Here is an 18,865-nt window from a genome sequence, read left to right as displayed (position 1 = left end):
AGCCACATATATTTTTGCATTACCTCTTTATGCTTCTTGTTCCACTGGATGGCACTTGTATTGACAAGCAGCTTCTGCCCTGATTGTGCTCCAGAATCAAAGTTCCCAACTTTCACATAGTAGATGGTCCCATCTGGCTTAAGCTGCCAGTTAATCACATCATACAAGGCTGGTGGGTCACCATTTACATCAAAGTACATCTCATCCCCCAGGCTGTTCTTGAAGTGCACATTCCTCAAGTAATGTAAGAGCTGGAATACAATAAAAACATATTTAGTGTGAATGTTAAATTTACCCTCCCAGTTGTAAGCCTGGTTGTTATAGCCCTTAATTTCAAAACTCCCTTATTTTTGTATGCACATTCTTCTACCAAGTTGATTGTCTGTTCTGGCATGATGGGTTCTGACACCTTTTACTTGTGATTCTGGGGTTTTCTTCCATTTAGATATTGGTGGAAATTACAATCTTTTGCACAGTCTCCCCCAAGATTTCTGCTTGAACTATTTTTGCTTAGTGTCTCTGTGAGCTTCCTACTTGCTAATCAGTGGTAATATGTATGTGTGCCACCTTGTAACATGATTATTTTGGCATATTTAACTTACCTAAAATTCCCTTCTATATTTTACAAAGTGTATACAAGCCATTAAGTTAAATATCGCTAGTGGGCTTCAGCACCCAAAGGGACTGCAGCCTCCCATCGGTAGCCTGGCTCATACAGTTTTAAACTGCGAATCAAGCCTGTAAAAAAAAAAAGGTTTTGACAGGCCTAAGCCCTTAGTTGAAAAATTAATAAGTCAACCGTAGATATGCCTTTCTTCAAAGTACATGATATTTAAAAGTAGGATATGTAAAAGCTAAATTTTAAACATGTTCATAGAGGGAAAAGGCCCCAAAAGATATTTTCAATGAAGCGGGGTTGGCTGTTACAAAGGAACGCATTGGGATACATTATTAAATGTAATGATGTTATCTTCAGCTAGGAAACAACAACAGTTTTCAATTTTTTTTTGTCTTTTTAGAATACTTATTAAATACCTATACAAATATCTTAGGAAGGTTGCTTTTGGAAAGCTAGCATTTGCTTGCCTAAAGCCTTTGAATACTCATTTGCATGAACCCAAGTGTCACACATGAGCAACATAGCTCTCTTGCTGAGGTGTGAACTTGCTCCCAGAGCTAAAACAAAGGTTTTGGGTGTTGGGGGAATGCACTTCTTGCCAAACCAGCATGGCCTGTGAGCAGTGCCCAAGAACTTGATTAACATGAAGAGGACTACCATGTCACAGGCAGTTTTGGATAACACTTGAGACTGCCTTCTATTCTCTCCTCTCCATTTTGGCACCAATCCCATAGGGAGGGTATAGGTCCTCAGGACTGATTTAGAGCATCCCGAGAGGAGGCACTAGTCATTTCCATGGCCACACCTCTGATTGGGTGCAAGAACACTGCACATGTGAAGGAAGGTTCTGCCATCTTTGTTTTATGTAATAAGGGGCGCTGAGGCATTGCAGTAGAGCACACAGAAAAAGCTGCTGGGTAGGATTATCTCTGCAGACATTTACTCTATTGATTAGGAAGGCTTAAATGTGGCATCCCTAGTGCTCTCCTTCGAACACTTTCTTGAATCATGGATGAAGACTGGACTTGCTGTCTGTGACCTGAAAAGAGCCTAGTAGACTGGACTAGACTGGACGAGGACAAATAAATTGACTCCAAGGGTCATAAGGCTGATCTCCGGTTCAATCTTTCGGTCCCCCGCCGAGTCCAGCTAGCAAAGTGAGAAATCTAGGCGTCATCTTCGATGCTGGCCTCAATTTTATGGCACATGCGAATAAAACTGGGGCTTCAGCTCATATGAAATTGAGAATGATTAGGAAAATACTACCTTTCCTACCGAACACGGCCGGGAAAACACTGGTCAGCTCACTAGTCCTGTCCTCCTTGGACTATTGTAATGCTCTATTCTTAAATGCCCAAGTCCGAGTGACAAATAAGATGCAGTCAATCCAAAATGCAGCCGCACGAATGCTGGCTGGGATCCCCAAGTTCGCACCAGTTACAAACATCATTAGGGATCTCCATTGGCTCCCGATACGCAGCCGTATCAAATTCAAATCGCTGTGTATTGTTTACAAGTCACTCAATAATCAAGGTCCCCACTTTCTCAAACAGAATCTTCTCCATCATGTCCCAACCCGATCTCTTCGTTCCTCTATTCAGAACTTCTTGGCTGTGCCTTGCACTAGAACAGTCACCTGGGGCGACAGGCGTTTCCTGGTTGCCGCCCCTAGACTCTGGAACACCCTTCCTGCACATATCCGAGCAAGTCCCTCCCTGTTCACATTCCGCAAACAGCTAAAGACGTGGTTATTTGACCAATAGCCTTGTATATCTTCTTTACCCCAGTTGCTGATCCATCCCTTAACTAGCGCCGAGACGCCCACGGGTATTCGCCGCGCTCTACAAATGTCAATAAATAAATAAATAAATAAATAAATCTACAGGGATACCACAAGCTACAAGAGCCCTTTCCTGCAATTTCCCAGATGACCAGTTCCAACTATACCTGCCCTGAACTCTGCTACTGGCGCCTATTGTTGTGTGTTTGACCCCCAAGTGATGTCTCCGATGTCCGGTGTGGAAAAATCCTAACATGAGAAGAAAGGAAAGTACATGATTGGCTCAAACGTAAGCTGCCATTTCTGAGTGTGAGCAGCAGCTCGTTTATAAAGGTGGGCTGTAAACGCTGCTCCGCCTGCAGATTTATCAGAGGTTTTGCTACGCCACACTCCACTTGGAGCATGGAGTTCAGCAAAATCTCTGCCTACTGCAGAGTAGCGTAGTTTACAGTCGTCCGGGCACCCCTGCAAAGTGAAGCATTGCTGACCTGGCTCTTAGCCACATTGAGTGGAGCCTTCTGGCAACACATTCTGAAAGAAGTGTTAGCACTCTAATTCCCTCATTGGAAACTGCTATTGGCTGTGTGACTACTGTCTGTCGCCTATGCAAATGGCAGAGTAGCTCATTTGAGGAGCATAGCACTGTCTGTGAGAGGTGTATAGCGGGGTTTTGCAGTGGACTTGGGGTGGAGACTGAAATCAAGAAGGTGGGGGTCTCTGCTGAAAGAAATGTTGCTATATTTTTTACATAGATAAATCCCCAAAACAGGGACTGAATGAAAAGTGCCCTAGCAATGAGCCCAGTGATGCACTAGGGAGCACTTGTTATGATGCCACAAACTGCATCCCAGTGTCCACTGCCAGGCACTGGCGTAACTAAAGTTGAGCCCCCCCTGCAAGATACATGCAGGTGATTTTATCCAGAGCTCTCAGGCCTGTGTACTGTGCCCTGGGGACCCCCTGTAGTTTAGGGACGCCCTGCACCGCGGGGGCTGCGAGGGCCTATGTTACGCTCCTGCTGCCAGGTGTCTACCTCAGGCAAAGCCCCTCCCCAGTGCTCAAACTCCACCCCATGTAGTGGACATGGCCTCCCTCAGGCAACACAACTACTCCTGCCCACTAGAAACTCCTTGAATCTTGGTGGCCTCATTCAGCACAGAGCAGAGACACATACCAGGTTTGTGGTTTCACTTTCTCACTCATCATGTAATTTCCTTAATCTTTGGTTTCTGATTTAGCAGCGTCATAGCTAGCCTGTGTGTGCTCTTGGAGACCCATGGCAAGAATGCACTAGAGGTTTCACTTAACATACATCTGTGGGATAATCACCCCCTGCTGAGATGTGTGTGCTGCCTGGGGAACTGCCCTAGGATTTCATCCTTCCACGGCTGATTAAAATCAGCCTTCGTACCTTGATGAATGTTGGGTTAACTTTACTTAACTACAGTCACTTCATGCCATTCAAGATGTATTTTGCTGGTCCCTATTGCATGGTGTAGTATTCATATGCAGGCTGATCTCAGGAGTCACAACGCCTCATTTTTGGCGCATGTGTGTTGCAATTTAGTAATTCCAGCTTTCACAGGCGTTCCATTACACATTTGGATCTTACGGCCTTGTTCTATTTTCAGATACTCCGCAAGGAGGCTTTAATAACAAAAACAGCAGAATAATATATTATCCGGAAATAATGGTATGTTAGTAGAAAACAAGATAGCATTTTTTTGTTTAAAACATAAATAGCGTTGACTTACAACAGCAGCCTCCAAATGTGTTTTGTCCTCTGCATTGCAGCCAAGACATTTATCAATGAGGGGACTTACAGCCTGATTCATCATACTCCCGTTTTGCGAGCCCCTAATAGCGATTCATAGCAAATCGCTATTAAGGACTCGCAAAACGGGATTCATGTAGGAATATGCAAAAAAAATGCGATTCCTACTAATTCCTTATTTGCGATTAGCAAATTGCTAATCGCAAATAAGGAATAACTCCCCATCCATCCCTATGGGCCAAAAGGCCCATAGGAATGAATGGGGAGTATTCCTTATTTGCGATTAGCAATTAGCTAATCGCAAATAAGATAGCGATTTTAAGGGTGCCAGGGGTGTCCAAAGGACACCCTGTAGCACCCCTTAAATGCTAATATGAACAGGGGTTGCGCACACACATGTCCAAAGGACATGTGTGTGTGCAACACACAACTCAGAAAAATGCTTTTAAAAGCATTTTTCTGAGTTATCGCTATTTACCACGAGGTTTGACCTCGCGGTAAATAGCGGCCCGAAATTGCGATTTCGCAATTTTTAAATGGATGATGAATTGCATTTAAGGAATCTCAAATAGAGATTCCTTAAATGTAATCCATCGCAAATTTGCGAAAACGCAATTACCGATTTTTGCATTTGGGATGATGAATCCCAAATGCAAAAATCTCACTCGCAAAGGGCCAGATTCTCAGAATCTGGCCCTTTGCGAGCCGAATTCAGCTTCATGAATTAAGCTGTTAGTTTGAATCGGTTTGCTCTGTACCTGTGTGACAGTCATCATTTGTGAGGTATTTCTCAGATCAGCAGTACTGCATAGTGCGTAATGGTGTTACTTTGCATGTTTCTTTTAGCCCTGGCTCTAACTGCTGTCTTTGTGTCTCTTACCTTTGTCAGGGCCCTTGCAAAGTTTACAGGCAAAAGGGTTGCAGGGCTAGCTTCATTCGCATTGCGATTTTGGCTGTATGTGAACTGCAGAGGCAGATATATGGCAGAGGAGACTACTCCGTTCATTCGCAGAACTCTGTGGGGTTTAACAGAGTTTCCAGGTAACTCAGCGGAATTCCGCAGAATGAAACTCCATGAGCTTCGCCCAGGCCTTCTCTTTAACACCAGTGATCACTGTATATTTCATGGTAATTTATTTCCAGTGCATACCATTTAGGAAATTTTATTAGCACAAAACTGCGAGCAGAAGTTTATTTAATGTGGTCATGTGAAAATTCACTCAAAATATATTTTGAGTTGAATGTTTATTCAAGCAGATCAGTTTTTTATTTTTTATGTATTTTTTTTTTAATACGAGAAAAGTGCTAAAGACAGCCACGGTCCGTAGTGGGTGTACCTGCAGGGTGCTGATGAGGGGAGGGGCAGGGTGGGGGGTAGACATCTATGGATTACGGAGCTTTACAGGTAAGTAAACATAAATAAATAAAACAAATTTTGTTGCGCGCACTGGGGGTGGTAGATTACTACCCCCCACCCTGCCCCTCCCCTCCCCACATCCCCGCCCTGCAGGTACATCCACTACCGACCGTGGCTGGCTTTAGAGACTAGGAGGCTTGTGTAAATAAAGTAGCAGGTTTTAAAAACTCCCTTCTTCTGTTCTAATCTGGACGTGGTAATTTTGGATTTGGATTTTGGAGGGAAAGCATCACTATTTTTCTCTGCTGTAGCCACACCCTTGGATTTTTTACTTTTAAGCAAGTAAATTGCAAAAAGAATATTGTTTGTGGGATGGCATGCAACACATTTTTGTCCCTTTTTCATATTTGTGTCTTGTTGCATGCAAGGAGAATCACACACCTGTGAGGCATAGGAGAGGTGTAACCATGTGACTGGGAGTGGGCACAGCAAGATAAAAACTAACAGCAAAAGAGCCCCTTAAGGAGAACAAACTGAAACAGGCACTGAAGAGTCCATTCTAAGGACGAAACGCGTCTGCCAAGCGTTTCAGCAGCTTTCTTTTAATGCTTGTGCAACTTCAATCAAATAAAGCGGCTTTTCCAGTCCCCCGGAGCATGGTCACACTTATTTCCAAGGTTTGGGAGAAAGACTGGCGTGTATATATATATATATATATATATATATATATATATATATATATCAATTCAAATGGCCACTCGCAGCGCAAGTAACCAAAGGACACACGTGGGATGATGCGAGAGAAACGGTTTGCTTTATTTCCATCAGACAGGCATAATGCATTTCGACATCGCAGTCTTCGTCAGATGCCTCGTAAACCGGACGCAGGTTACTCCCCTTATTTAAAACTCTCCGGATCCTCCTTGAATAGAGTACAGCTGTCCCCAATACCGAGCACTAATTTCCTTGGTAGTCTGCCAACAAAGTCATTTAACTACAATTCCCAGAAGTCTCTGGATAGGTACTCACTGTCGCTAGGGTTTATTTAACAGCTGATTACATGCCATGTAGAGGTGGGTAATTTTTCCCGATGATCCAATGCTGTATTCTTTACCATTTCCCTCCTCACCCCACAAACGTTTCACCTCATCTGAAACTTCTTCCAAATTGGTCACGGAAGACATCGAACAGTGCCTGTCTTCCTCCGTATTTTTCTGGCTTGCCATTTGTGCACATGACCTTCTTGCTGTGTAGGTTTTATGAGGTGGTCCGAGTCATCTCCAATACCTTGGGTAACTTTCTATTTTCCAGAACTCCCTCGGACACTTTGGAAATGGGTCCTTTTCACACGCTCCTGGTATGCGTGCTGAAATCTCAATTCAAACGGCCACTCGCAGCGCAAGTAACCAAAGGACACACGTGGGATGATGCGAGAGAAACGGTTTGCTTTATTTTCATCAGACAGGCATAATGCATTTCGACATTTAGAATGCTGTTTTCATAGGAAGAGCATTTTTTTTTCATATGCAAATTCCCTTAGAGATTTTAGACACAGCTACAGCATGAACTGCTGAACAGAATTGTGCCAAGTTTGTCAGAAAGGTCTCTGCTGGTTTAGAAAAGCGATCAGTTTGTGAATTGGTGTAAATCCATTCGGCAGTTTTTGAGATATTAAAAGAAATCCAAATATAGATATATAAGGAGGCAAAGGCTTCAGGAACCCTCCTGATCTCATGCTGGGATCTGATTGGCTGCCAATGCTTCAACAAGAAAGCGTTGGCAGCCATTGTGTGACTCAGCTTCAACCAAGTCCCTGAAACAACATTAAAAAACAATAAAAGTGGTCAAGGTAGGAATGCATTGACCCCTTAGCAAAAAAGTTTAGCAAGAGGAAGAATTAATGTCAGCAATGAGCAGAAAGAGGTAGAATATAGGTAAGCTAAGAGCAAAAAGAGGCAAGATCAAGGTCAGAAAAGAGAGAGAATAATGGTCAGAAATGAGCAGAAAGAGGCAGACTATAGGTCTGCAAAGATTATAAAGAAGCAATATAAAGGTGAAAAACTAGCAGAAAGAGGCAGAATTGAGGTTGGAATGAGCAGAAAAAGGCTGAATGAAAGTCAGATAGAAGCAGAAATAAGCAGAATATAGGTAAGCAATAAACAGAAAGAGTCCAAATAAAGGTCAGCAATGAGCAGAAAGAGGCAAAATAAAGGTGATAAACAAGCAGAAGGAGTCACAATAAAAGTAATAAACAAGCAGAAAGAGGCAAAATAAAAGTGAGAAATGAGCAGAAAGAGGCTAAATAATGGTCCTAAATGAGCAAAAGAGACAGAATAACGATCAGCAATGAGCAGAAAGGGGCAGAATAAAGGTGTGAAATGAGCGGAAAGAGGCAAAATAAGGATGAGAAATAAGCAGAAAGAGGCAGAATAAAGGTCATCAATGAGCAGAAAGAGACATGACAAAGGTGAGAAACGAGGAGGAAGTGCCAGAATAGAGATCATAAACAAGCAGAAAGAGGTAGAAAAAAAATGAGCAGCAAGAGGCAAAATGAAGGACAGAAACGAGCAGCAAGAGGCAAATAGAGATTAGAAACAGCAGAAAAAGGCAAAATTAAAGTCAGAAACATGTATAAAGACGTAAAATAGAGATCAAAAACGAGGAGAAAGAGGTAAAATAAAGGTCATAAATAAGCAGAAAGATGCGAAAGAGTAATAAGAAATGAGCAGAAAGAGGCAAAAGAAAGGACAGAATCTAGCATAAGGAGAAAGAGGCAAAATAGAGCTCAAAAACGAACAGGACTGGCAAAATAAAGCTCAGAAACTAGCATAAAGAGGCAAAATAAAAGGCAGAAATGAGCATAAAGGGAAAAGATAATGGTCATAAACAAGCATAATGAGGAAATTAAATGTCAGAAACAAGCAGAAAGAGGAACAATGCATGTCAGAAACAAGCAGAAAGACGAAACATAAAGGTCAGAAGTGAGCAGAAAATGAGCAGGTATTCATGCACCCTCTCACAGAACAACTCAGACACTCTCACATCCATTCACAGACCCATGCACTCATGCATTCACTTACACACAAACTCGGGCATGAACACCCATTCACAGGCATGGCCAGACACTTACACAACCACTTACAGAATCACTCATATTCTCTATCCCACCTTCTCAGAGACTCTACTTACCAAGTCACATACTGCTCGGAGCTTCACACACCCGCTAACAGACCCACTCAGACACTCATATACCTACTTACAGCCCCACTCATACTCTCTCACACCCATTTAAAAACCTACACCTCACTCATATACCCACTGAGATACTCAAGCACTCAGTGTCAAAGGTTAGTGGTTAACGTTAGGAAATAAAAAAAATGAAAACGTACAAATTCACTTAGAAGACAAAAGGTCAGGGAAGCTATAGTTAGGAAATAGATTTTTTTTAAAACATCAAAATTCACTGAAAAAACTAAAGGTTACAACAACGTTTTATAGTTAGGCTCAGATTTCACTTGTTCAAAACCATTGATATTCAGCAGTTATAGTTACCTGAGCTAACTATAACTTATGCTCTGCAATGCACTGCTTATGACCTAACATATTACATTACTTATGACAAGGTCAGTGACATCACTCATGACATCTCAAATGACATCATGACATCATCCACAGAACCACTCACACACCAACTCACACCCCCATGCAACTTCTTATACTCCAACTCACACATCCAAACAACTACTCGCATACCCATTTACAAACCCATACAAGTAGGCACACAACCACTCACTAATTCATAGAGTCTTGCTGTGTAGGTTTTATGAGGTGGTCCGAGTCATCTCCAATACCTTGGGTAACTTTCTATTTTCCAGAACTCCCTCGGACACTTTGGAAATGGGTCCTTTTCACACGCTCCTGGTATGCGTGCTGAAATCTCAATTCAAACGGCCACTCGCAGCGCAAGTAACCAAAGGACACACGTGGGATGATGCGAGAGAAACGGTTTGCTTTATTTTCATCAGACAGGCATAATGCATTTCGACATTTAGAATGCTGTTTTCATAGGAAGTGCATTTTTTTTTTATATGCAAATTCCCTTAGAGATTTTAGACACAGCTACAGCATGAACTGCTAAACAGAATTGTGCCAGGTTTGTCAGAAAGGTCTCTGCTGGTTTAGAAAAGTGATCAGTTTTTGAATTGGTGTAAATCCATTCAGTAGTTTTTGAGATATTAAAAGAAATCCAAATATAGATATATAAGGAGGCAAAGGCTTCAGGAACCCTCCTGATCTCATGCTGGGATCTGATTGGCTGCCAATGCTTCAACAAGAAAGCGTTGGCAGCCATTGTGTGACTCAGCTTCAACCAAGTCCCTGAAACAACATTAAAAAACAATAAAAGTGGTCAAGGTAGGAATGCATTGACCCCTTAGCAAAACAGTTTAGCAAGAGGAAGAATTAATGTCAGCAATGAGCAGAAAGAGGTAGAATATAGGTAAGCTAAGAGCAAAAAGAGGCAAGATCAAGGTCAAGAAAGAGAGAGAATAATGGTCAGAAATGAGCAGAAAGAGGCAGACTATAGGTCTGCAAAGATTATAAAGAAGCAATATAAAGGTGAAAAACTAGCAGAAAGAGGCAGAATTGAGGTCGGAATGAGCAGAAAAAAGCAGAATGAAAGTCAGATAGAAGCAGAAATAAGCAGAATATAGGTAAGCAATAAACAGAAACAGTCCAAATAAAGGTCAGCAATGAGCAGAAAGAGGCAAAATAAAGGTGATAAACAAGCAGAAAGAGTCACAATAAAAGTAATAAACAAGCAGAAAGAGGCAAAATAAAAGTGAGAAATGAGCAGAAAAAGGCTAAATAATGGTCCTAAATGAGCAAAAGAGACAGAATAACGATCAGCAATGAGCAGAAAGGGGCAGAATAAAAATGTGAAATGAGCGGAAAGAGGCAAAATAAGGATGAGAAATAAGCAGAGAGAGGCAGAATAAAGGTCATCAATGAGCAGAAAGAGACATGACAAAGGTGAGAAACGAGAAGGAAGTGCCGGAATAGAGATCATAAACAAGCAGAAAGAGGTAGAAAAAAAGATCAAAAATCAGCAGCAAGAGGTAAAATGAAGGACAGACACTAGCAGCAAGAGGCAAAATAGAGATAAGAAACAGCAGAAAAAGGCAACATTAAAGTCAGAAACATGTAGAAAGACGTAAAATAGAGATCAAAAACGATGAGAAAGAGGTAAAATAAAGGTAATAAATGAGCAGAAAGATGCAAAAGAGTAATAAGAAATGAGCAGAAAGAGGCAAAAGAAGGACAGAATCTAGCATAAGGAGAAAGAGGCAAAATAGAGCTCAAAAACGAACAGGACTGGCAAAATAAAGCTCAGAAACTAGCATAAAGAGGCAAAATAAAAGGCAGAAATGAGCATAAAGAGAAAAGATAATGGTCATAAACAAGCATAATGAGGCAAATTAAATGTCAGAAACAAGCAGAAAGAGGCACAATGCATGTCAGAAACAAGCAGAAAGACGAAACATAAAGGTCAGAAGTCAGCAGAAAATGAGCAGGTACTCATGCACCCTCTCACGGAACAACTCAGACACTCTCACATCCATTCACAGACCCATGCACTCATGCATTCACTTACACACAAACTCAGGCATGAACACCCATTCACAGACATGGCCAGACACTTATACAACCACTTACAGAATCACTCATATTCTCTATCCCACATTCTCAGAGACTCTGCTTACCAACTCACATACCGCTCAGAGCTTCACACACCCGCTCACAGACCCACTCAGACACTCATATACCTACTTACAGCCCCAATCATACTCTCTCACACCCATTTACAAACCTACACCTCACTCATATACCCAAGCACGCAGTGTCAAAGGTTAGTGGTTAACGTTAGGAAATAAAAAAAATGAAAACGTACAAATTCACTTAGAAGACCAAAGGTCAGGGAAGCTATAGTTAGGAAATAATTTTTTTTTAAACATCAAAATTCACTGAAAAAACAAAAGGTTACAACAACGTTTTATAGTTAGGCTCAGATTTCACTTGTTCAAAACCAGTGATATTCAGCGGTTATAGTTACCTGAGCTAACTATAACTTATGCTCTGCAATGCACTGCTTATGACCTAACATATTACATCACTTATGACATGGTCAGTGACATCACTCATGATATCTCAAATGCCATCATCCACAGACCACTCACACACAAACTCACACCCCCATGCAACTTCTTATACTCCAACTCACACACCCAAACAACTACTCGCATACCCATTTACAAACCCATACAAGTAGGCACACAAACACTCACTAATTCATAGAGTCACTCACATACCCACCCACTCACTCATAAAGCCTGATCATATAATGAGTAACATACTGATACAGTCACTCACACAACTACACACCCACCCACACAGGCACTGGCACACCCAGTTATTCACCTATACAGCCACTCACATACCCACTCACACACCCATACAGCCTCTCAGCAGAGTCACTCACTTACCCACAAAACCACTCACTCAACCACACAACCAATTGCATGCCCAATACAGCCAATCCCACAGACATTCACTCCTCCATACAGTCACTCACATATCATCTCACTTAAACTAAACACTCATTCAAACGACCATTCACTCACCCATACACCCACTTACACACCCAGGGACTCACTCATACAGCCATTCAGATACACACTCACCCATATAGGCACTGACACAGCCACTCATCCACCCATACAGCAACTCACACAACCACTCATTCACTCACCCATACAGCCATGGACACACCCACTCACTCACCAATACAGCCACTCACACAGCCACTGTGTCACCCACTCAGCTACTCAGACACCAACTTATATACTCATACAGCCATTCACACATCCACCCCCACATACCTGTACCATCTCTCAGATACCCACAGTCACACAGCAACTTACACTAACAATGATAAAAAAAGGAATCACTCAGTAGTACACAAAGTGTACTAATTTAACATTTGTGGTACCTTAGTATATTCGTCTAACACACAAAAACATCTCAAAAAGACTCACAGTCACTGCATCATGTCAACAGATGTGGCCAGGCCCTGTGTCCAACCTTACAAAGGCCGGCAAACCAAGGCTGTGTGCAATGTGGCGTTGGCCACAGAGCCTGGAGTGTGACAGGCCCTGTGGTAGCCAACTCCATGCTGCGCATGGCCTTTCACACTAAAACTTAAAAAGTGGGCCTATTTGCTTTATCAATGAGTTAGCATATCAAATTATGTAAAGCTTATATATCATCTTTCTCCAAAAATCACCAACATTTTAAATCAAATATTTATTCTGATAATTCACACAATACAATGTTCAATAATAATGATTTTGATACAAATATTTAATAAACTGTTGATAAAAAAAGAAATCAAAATATCTGTGAGTCTTTCTTTTAACATTTATGATTGCATTTGGTGGGCTGAAAAATGTTAAAAGAAAATCTCAGACTTTTTTTATTTTCAAATAAACCCAACATGTCTCTGAGTCTTTCTTATAACATTTTTAGCCCACAATAAGCAATCATAAAAACAACGACAAGAGAGTCACACCCCAGCTGAAGAACATAGAGATCCAATTCAGAGTGTTTAAAAAAAATGGTAAATTCCCCTGGAGTCATGGATTTAATGACCCTGGAGACATTCCATGTTCCTTTGGAGTTTTTGGGGGGCTGCTGCAATTCCTGCAGAAGCCCACAACATTAAACTGCAGGCAGTTGAAACATGTCATGGTAGCCCTCTTATAAAATAACTGCAAAATAACTCCGGAGTGTTGGCAATCCTTTGTGGATGATGTGAGAAGTGAGGATTGATCGAGTATTTTTGTGGAGATTGTTGACTCCACCACAACCCAACACACCTTTCATTCTAGCTTTCTGACAAGTTTGGGGGAATACCAATCAGTCATGATTTATGAATCACTTTATCCCAGTTTTCCTATGGAAAGTGCATGGGGAAAACACATTTTGGGACCTCCCCCACTTTTTCTCAGCCCCACACTGATGGATCACTCCAAAACTTTCCATGTAAACTTACCTATGATGTAAATAATGCCTTCAGAAAACGAATATCTGTATAAAATGTAATCATTTTAAACAACATCGACCCAGCCTTGCGATCTCAGTCAGCACCAAGCAAGTTGAGGAGGTCCTCCCCCAAGTCAATTGGGTCAGGCCCACCGTGCATCAACTGCCCTGAGGTCTGGGATACCAGGGTGTGGTGGTACATGCTGCACCACACGTTTCTTCTACGCTGCTTGTGCGCTACCAATCTGAACTCTTTTCTGGGCATGTTTCCTTCTGCTACATGACATGACATGTTGCCGCTGTCCAAAACAAATCAGCACTGGCACCGCCACCTCATAAAAAGTATGGTGGGGTGTTAACTCCTTGCACTGGAGTTGACAGCAGGGTGTCCGAGAGAGCATTCAGTGCTGTCTGCCTTTGTCCTTTTATATGGATAACTAAGGGAAAAAGAAAGATGTTGCAAAAATAGACAAGTGCGGAACAAAAAATAGAAGTTAACAAAAAGTGAAAATAAAGTTGAAAAAAAGGAAACTTAGATAAGAATGGGTTTGGTGAAGGTGGCAGGAGCAGGCTGGATTGAATAAAATGGTTACATGATTATATAACAGGTAGGCGCTTGCTGAAGGAGACAAGACTGGGACACTCCTCGCCTGGCTGGCTAACCCCAGCAGAGGCGCTGTCCCGATACTGTCAATGGCGAATGCGGATGGCACTTCGTCCAACTCCCAGCCGGACATATTGCGTTGTTTCAGGGGGTATTATGAACGGCTATATGGGCGAGACCCGGTGGATCGAGCCGAAATGGCAGACGCCTTGCTATCGGAGATCCAATTGCCACACCTCGAGCAAGAACAGGCAGAAGCCCTCGGGGGCCCGATTGAATTAGGGGAAATTAGAGGGGCCATAAAGAAAATGGCGCGCAACAAAACGCCGGGAGTGGATGGACTACCAGTGGAGTTCTATATTAAATATATTGATATCCTAGCACCGCGACTCCAACTCGTATACCACGAGGCGAAAGAGAAAGGGGAGTTGCCCCGCTCGATGCGTGAGGCGATCATGATTCCCCTATTAAAGCCGCGTAGGGAAGGCACTGATCCGGCGTCGTACCGACCTCTGTCGATGCTGACGACAGATTATAAAATACTGAGTACTATCCTGGCCGCCAGATTAATAGCCCACATGCAGGACCTGATTCACAAGGACCAGTCGGGCTTCATACCCACCAGAAACACGTCACACAATATCCGCAGGTTGCTGAGGCTTGTGGCGGATCCCCCACCACTCGCCAGAGCCCCTATGGTCATGGCGATCGACATAGAGAAGGCCTTTGACAGCCTGGATTGGTGCTACCTGTACAGGGTGATGCACTGTTCTGGCATAGGTGAGGGCTATGTGCGATGGACGAAAGTGCTCTATGCGTCGGTTGGAGCCAGAGTACGAATAGGTGAGCTGATATCAGATCCCTATACAGTGCATAAAGGCACTAGGCAGGGCTGTGCGCTCTCCCCCTTGTTATTTGCCCTCGCGATGGAACCGTTAGCGGCACTGGCCAGGAGAGGAGTCTATTACCAAGGGCTGGAAGTTGGCGGGATCCACCACTACATATCATTGTACGCGGACGACCTCCTGCTGTTCCTGGACAATGCAGAGGAAGCGGTGGAGGGGGCGGAGCGCCTTTTGGCGCGATTCGGGGAGGTCTCGGGCCTGAGAGTGAATTGGGCAAAGACATGCCTCTTCCCACTCCGGAGAGCGGAGCGATGTCCCTGGGCCCGCCCCAGGCTCCGCTGGGAACCGGACTGCCTCCCTTATTTGGGGGTACAGGTCTACCATGAGCCCGCAGATCTACTGGAAGGCAACATTGGCCTCTGTATCCGTGCATTACAAGGGAACATGACCTTTTGGGCCACTCTTCCGCTGTCCATGACAGGCCGGGTATCCCTGCTTAAAATGATAGCCCTGCCACGATTGTTATATTTCTTTAGGACTCTCCCAGTGTGGATACCGGGAAGCGTCTTTCGACGCCTGAAGTCCCAGGTGGTGTCCTTTCTATGGGGTACTGGCAGGCGGAGGATAGCTTTAGCGACCCTGACCCGCCCAAAGAACGAGGGCGGACTTGCGGTCCCGGACTTTGAACTCTATTACTTAGCTGCCCAGCTGCAGTTTTTCACACAAGAAGTGGCAAGGGTATACCGGGGCCCGGAACAGGAGAGGGACACTGGCACCCCCCGCCACGTATTGGCGTATATTACCCTGCAGCAGAAACTCATGCTCGGGGGATTGTCCCAGGAAGAACGGACGCTGAGGCTCTGCTGGAATCGCATGCAGAAGCGGGCGGGTCCCGGTCATCCATACGCGCCTGAAATCCCACTAGGTATGCTGACGGCATTTCCACATGGTGGCGACTGGTCGAACCTCCAAGGTTGGGAGGAGGCTGGCCTGCAGATGGTGGGGGACCTATACATTGATGGGGTGCTCGTGCCGTACCAGGCCTTGCAGGAGCAATATGACCTTCCAAGGGGTGACTACCTTTTGCATGCGGCCGTGGTACGCGTGATCCAGGCGCACTGGGGGGAAGGGCTGCAACATCGCTAGCGTGCCAATACACGATGATGGCTGCAGGGACGATCAAGGCAGTCACATGTCTGCACTCTAGACTACTCGAGGCTAATTTGCAGCCCCTGACGCGTCTAAAAACCCAATGGGAGACGGACCTGCAGAGGGAAATCCCGGACACGACGTGGGCTCAATTAGTTCAGAGAGCCAGGAAAAGCACCAGAAACACCCGCTTCCAATTAATACACCTATACATACTCCATAGGGCCTACCTAACCCCGCATAAAATATCACAATACTTTGGCACGGTGGACGCAGCGTGCCCCAGGTGTGCGCTTTTAGGCGCGGACTTATTGCACATGCTAAGTGGCTGTCCACGCCTACAAGACTTCTGGAGGGAAGTGGGCGACACCCTGAATGAGGTCACGGACAGAGATCTGCAATATGACAGTGCGACTACACTCTTACACTGGTTCCCACACACACGCAAAAATAAACTGACGAGCAAGTTTATAGACATGGGCCTACTTATAGCGAAGAGGGAACTCACCAGGGGATGGAAGTCAAAGGCGGCGCCGACACACCGGAAGTGGCTGACTGAATTTCAGAAATGGGCGGCGGCAGAGAGCACAATTAGATACCAACTAGCACTACGGGGGTCGGACGAGAGAGCTCAGGAAACAGCAATGGCATGGGAAATCCTAGTCCAAGCACTCAGGGACAATGCGGTGGAGAGCGAGGAGGAAGGGGAAACAGTAGACCCCGGGGTCCTGGGGGTGGCGGCGCCGATCCTTGCGCCTACCACGGACACACACACTTAAGTATTCACTTCAACTTCCGTAGCTTACCCACATACTTTACTACACTACTACCGGACACAGGCACTGGACACCACAGAACACCGGAGGGGAGGGGGGAGGGAAGGGCGAAGGGGGAGGGAGGTATAACACCCCAATGATACCGAGACTAACAGTATACACTGACCGGATGCTGGAGGGGGGGGACCTGTTGGGGGAACAAAAAAGTTAAAAGCAGATGGCGGTTGACCACTAGAAATGCCTACACTGAGTAGTGATGAGAATGCACTGATTACGCTGAACGCCACCCGGCCTCTGGGATGCGGGTTATGAGGCTGTGTACATACTACTTAGAAGTAATGTGAGAAAATGGGGTCCTGCATAAACATAATTACTAATACATTGTAATGTTCATATTGGAATCTGCAATAAAATTGTTTTACAAAAAAAAAATGATTATATAACAGGTCTTGCATTTCTGTAGTATTTTTTTTAATGTTAAATACATCCCTAGTATCATTTTTCAAAATGAAGACCCAGAGATGTGATTTTGCTTATTTGTTTTACATTTTACATAAATATACAAATGTAATTTTTGCAAATCTCTCACACTGTGTTTTTTTAAAAACATTAAGTTGCATTCAAATAATTAAATGAGAGAGTACACGGTGGTTGCAGTTAGCATCATGTTTTACGCTAAAGTTATTCTACGTAGACCAGATTGGGTAAGTGAAGGTTTTTGAATTTAAATGTAGTTTAATACTTAACATCTGTTGGGATTAGGGGTAGATTTAATATTTGCATGGCAGTTGTTCTATTAGCTGAATTTCATCAACATTTGTTTATTTAATATGACAAATATGTATTTTACGAGTGATAGTTGGTAAAACATGATTTGATTACATTCAATGTACTAGATTAAATAAATGTTATATATAAAATGTTCATTTTCATCAAATCACACAGTCAAAGCTAGCAATTGGGTAAGGGTACATTATTTGATTCAATTACATTTAGTTTAATTGACGATAATTTAACATACTAATATATAGGAATGATTCTATTGGAAAGCAACAGGTTTAGAAATGTATAAAGACATTAGTGAACAGAATAAAGGGATAACAAAGAGATGATGTTCTGGCAATGGGGGGTTAAGTGTAAAGTAGACTAACATTGTAAAGTGGCAAGTGGGAATGGCAGGAGTGGTAGTATTAAGTACATATAAGTATACCAGCTATCTCTATTTCCACCTGTGGTGTGTTTTACTTTGCTCAGAAAACACAATTTTAGAGCTTTTACCAAACAGCTTCCAGTATAAATACAAATGCAGAGCCTTAGTGCATGTCTGTTAGACAGCTGTATCACAGGAGCGGTAGCACAGGAGCTGCAGAACTAATGCCTTTGCACACAGCCAATTCAAGATGTTGCACTTTTTGCTTTTGCGGTTGTTAGCAGCTGATTCTGTCACTTCTGACTCACCACAACTAACTCAATTTCAATGCCACCTCTTTAACTTACTTCCCCTGGGACTTCACATTATGACTCTCCCTGTCCCTTTGTTTATCTACCAGTGTCACCGCCCCGTCTGACTATGCATCCAAGATTCTGTTCACCTTCCTGCGATTCGCAGTGTTGTGGTTGTAGTGTAGACTGAATCTGGGTCCTGGAAATCCAAGAACTGCATTGGGAGTTTTCTCAACAAGCTGGTAATTTTCTCAATGTAGATCTGGTAACATCTTCAGAGTTTTATGGTGAAAGTGAAGTCAATGAAAATGGCACATGATTGACAGCCTAAATTGGGCCTCCAATCAATACCATTTTTTTCAGACTCACCATCACATGATCGAGGTCCTCATGGCAAAACCAATGGGATATCCCCCAT

The 18,865-nt window shown here is 43.4% G+C and overlaps 1 protein-coding gene across 1 annotated transcript in view; it reads right to left on the bottom strand.

Moving 5' to 3' along the window:
• Positions 1 to 18,865, bottom strand: part of LOC147678456 (extracellular calcium-sensing receptor-like) — a 98,658-nt gene that overhangs the window by 34,396 nt on the left and 45,397 nt on the right. The window contains exon 5 of the mRNA XM_086945639.1: positions 24 to 251. Within this exon, the coding sequence (XP_086801765.1) occupies positions 24 to 251 (228 nt within the window). The remainder of the gene's footprint in view (positions 1 to 23; positions 252 to 18,865) is intronic.

The sequence above is a fragment of the Lissotriton vulgaris genome, chromosome 12 (genome assembly GCF_964263255.1).
Source record: "Lissotriton vulgaris chromosome 12, aLisVul1.2, whole genome shotgun sequence".
In the NCBI taxonomy this organism is placed as follows: Eukaryota; Metazoa; Chordata; class Amphibia; order Caudata; family Salamandridae; genus Lissotriton; species Lissotriton vulgaris.
This window is presented reverse-complemented; position numbering and strand designations above follow the sequence as displayed.